The sequence below is a fragment of the Castanea sativa genome, chromosome 12, assembly GCF_040712315.1.
Source record: "Castanea sativa cultivar Marrone di Chiusa Pesio chromosome 12, ASM4071231v1".
Classification (NCBI taxonomy): domain Eukaryota; kingdom Viridiplantae; phylum Streptophyta; class Magnoliopsida; order Fagales; family Fagaceae; genus Castanea; species Castanea sativa.
Genome location: NC_134024.1, coordinates 14,531,267 through 14,533,568, shown reverse-complemented (window position 1 = coordinate 14,533,568; position 2,302 = coordinate 14,531,267). Strand labels below are relative to the sequence as shown.

The following is a 2,302-nucleotide window of genomic DNA, read 5'->3' as shown; positions in this document are numbered from 1 at the left end:
GTTTGCCATCTGTTGACGGTGGTAAAGGTGGGGTGATGGTGGCTTGACGGATGGCATGGGTTGTTTCATGGATTTTAGGTATGGGTTTCGCCTATCATAATGGTGGGTTGACGGTGGCTTCTTGGATGACTTGGGTTGTTTGATTGGTTTCTTGTTTAGCTTGGTGGGGTGGATCTAATGATTGTTGTATTTTTTTTTCCTGAGTTATGACTTTGGATTTACTAGTGATGCTTCAATAGCTCTAACTAGACAAAATTTTGCATTGATTTGGTTGAATTTGCTCTAATCTAGTTGGACTTTGAAGTGATCCGGTGGGTTATGATGTTAGAAAATTTTTACAAAATGATTTCCTGAACATTTTCACGAATGCTAATAACATTGTAAAATGAAAATATTTTATGAAAAATATTTTCAATGTAAAATGTTTTACATCTGAAAATATTTTACATAAAAACAAACGGAGGGTTAGTGTATGTCTCTATTGTACTGTGTCTCACGGGGAGAACAAACTGTAAACTAAAACATATTGCGTACCTTTTCTTGCGTGAACAAAGCCATGGAACATGAGAATTCCAACAAAAATAGCCCCTATAAAGCTATAACATCGCGTGCCCATTTCAAAAATTGCTGAAATCTTCTTTACAGAACCAAAAGCCAAGCAATCTCCTTTTAAGAAATGCAAACTGAGAGTGGGTTCTAGTTAGTTCAACTGGTAAAGTTTCTGATGGTTGTATAAGAAATCTAGGGTTCAATTCCCGCCTATACCAAAAACTGATTGGTGTCTTAGTCTGATGATAAAGAGCTATCATTAGGAGCTATCATTAGGAGCGGACGCCATAAGTTGAAACTCTCTAAAAAAAAAAAAGTGCAAACTGAGAGCTCTTTTAAAGATCCCCTACCTTGTCCTATATTTTTTGGGAGCTATGATGATGTTATATATAGTGATAATTTTAATGAGCAAGCAGGGCGGGCCTAACAAATTTGGAGACTTAAGGCGATTTATCATATATTCGATTGGATGAAATTTGCGTCCATGCAAGTGCAACTTAAACTTGAGCTCCTTAAGACTTAAGAGTAAGAATTGGGATTTCTTTCTTTTTGGAGAATCAGATTTGTGATTTCTTACCTAAACAAGCAAGGCATCAATGACTTGGAGATGGCTCTTTGGCTTTTGTGAATAGCATATATATGTACACATCTATATATATATATATATATATATATATGATTTAATGATTTGATTGGATGAATCTTGCGTCCATGCAAGTGCAGTTAATCGTGAGCTCCTTAAGACTTTTTTTTTTTTTTTTGAGAAGGAAATACTTTCAGTCTTTTATTCAGGGGGCTTTAATTTAGCCAAAATAACAGCATCTAAATCTGGTGGAACAGACTCCATCCAGACTTGTAAAGGGAAGGCAAGTCTTGCTCTCTGAGCTAAGGCGTGTGCTACTGCATCGCCTTGCCTATTGACATGAGAGAAAGAATAGCTTTGTAACAAGCTAACATAAGACAAAGTGTCTTTTATAATATGACCAACAACTGATTTTTCCATACCACTACTACATAAGGACTTTACTACAATTTCCGAATCACCCTCAAAACAAGATTGCTGGAAACCTGTTTCCGAAACAAAGACTGCTGCTCTTCTTGCTGCCAGTAGCTCCAAAGTCACAACTGAAGGAGGTTTCTTAATTTTTTCGGACAAAGCAGCCATAACTTGACCTTCAGAATTGCAGATGACTACACCGAGGCCGGCTTCATCTGATTCATTGAACATTGCTCCGTCATAATTTGTCTTGAAGCAATCCTGAGGTGGAGGACACCAATGCTTTTGAGGGGGTTGTTACTGCCCCTGGAATGATTTTCTTGAGTTCCTTGAGTCTTGAAGCTTCGAAGATAGTCTTGTGCAAAACCTGCAATTCTGTCCAGTGGCAAAGAAGGTTCCTGGAGGCGAGATTTGTTTCTGTGGAGCCAGATGGACCACGCTGTGATGCTAAACAAAGGAAACGTGTGAGGTTTTTCCTGGATTAACTGCACTAAATCATAGAAAGAACCCGAGGCAGCTATGTTTTTGTCTACCCAACCAAAATCAACTGCCCAAACCATTTGCACCTTCTCACAACCCCACAAAGCGTGGAGAACAGATTCATTGTCCCTTGAACAGAGATGGCAGATGGGATCGATAGGAATGGCTCTTTTGATCACATTTTCTTTTGAGGGTAGAGAATTTGTACATGATTTCCATAAAAAATGCTTGATTTTTTCCGGTACATTCAGTTTCCAAATGTTCTTCCAAAAAGAT

General features: G+C 38.1%; 1 protein-coding gene across 1 annotated transcript; it reads right to left on the bottom strand.

Annotated features, from left to right (window-relative positions):
• Positions 1 to 1,333: 1,333 nt before the first annotated feature.
• Positions 1,334 to 1,777, bottom strand: LOC142620228 (uncharacterized). Its single transcript, XM_075793627.1, has one exon. The coding sequence runs from the start codon at positions 1,775 to 1,777 to the stop codon at positions 1,334 to 1,336; it is 444 nt and encodes a 147-aa protein (XP_075649742.1).
• Between the last annotated feature and the right edge of the window lie 525 nt (positions 1,778 to 2,302).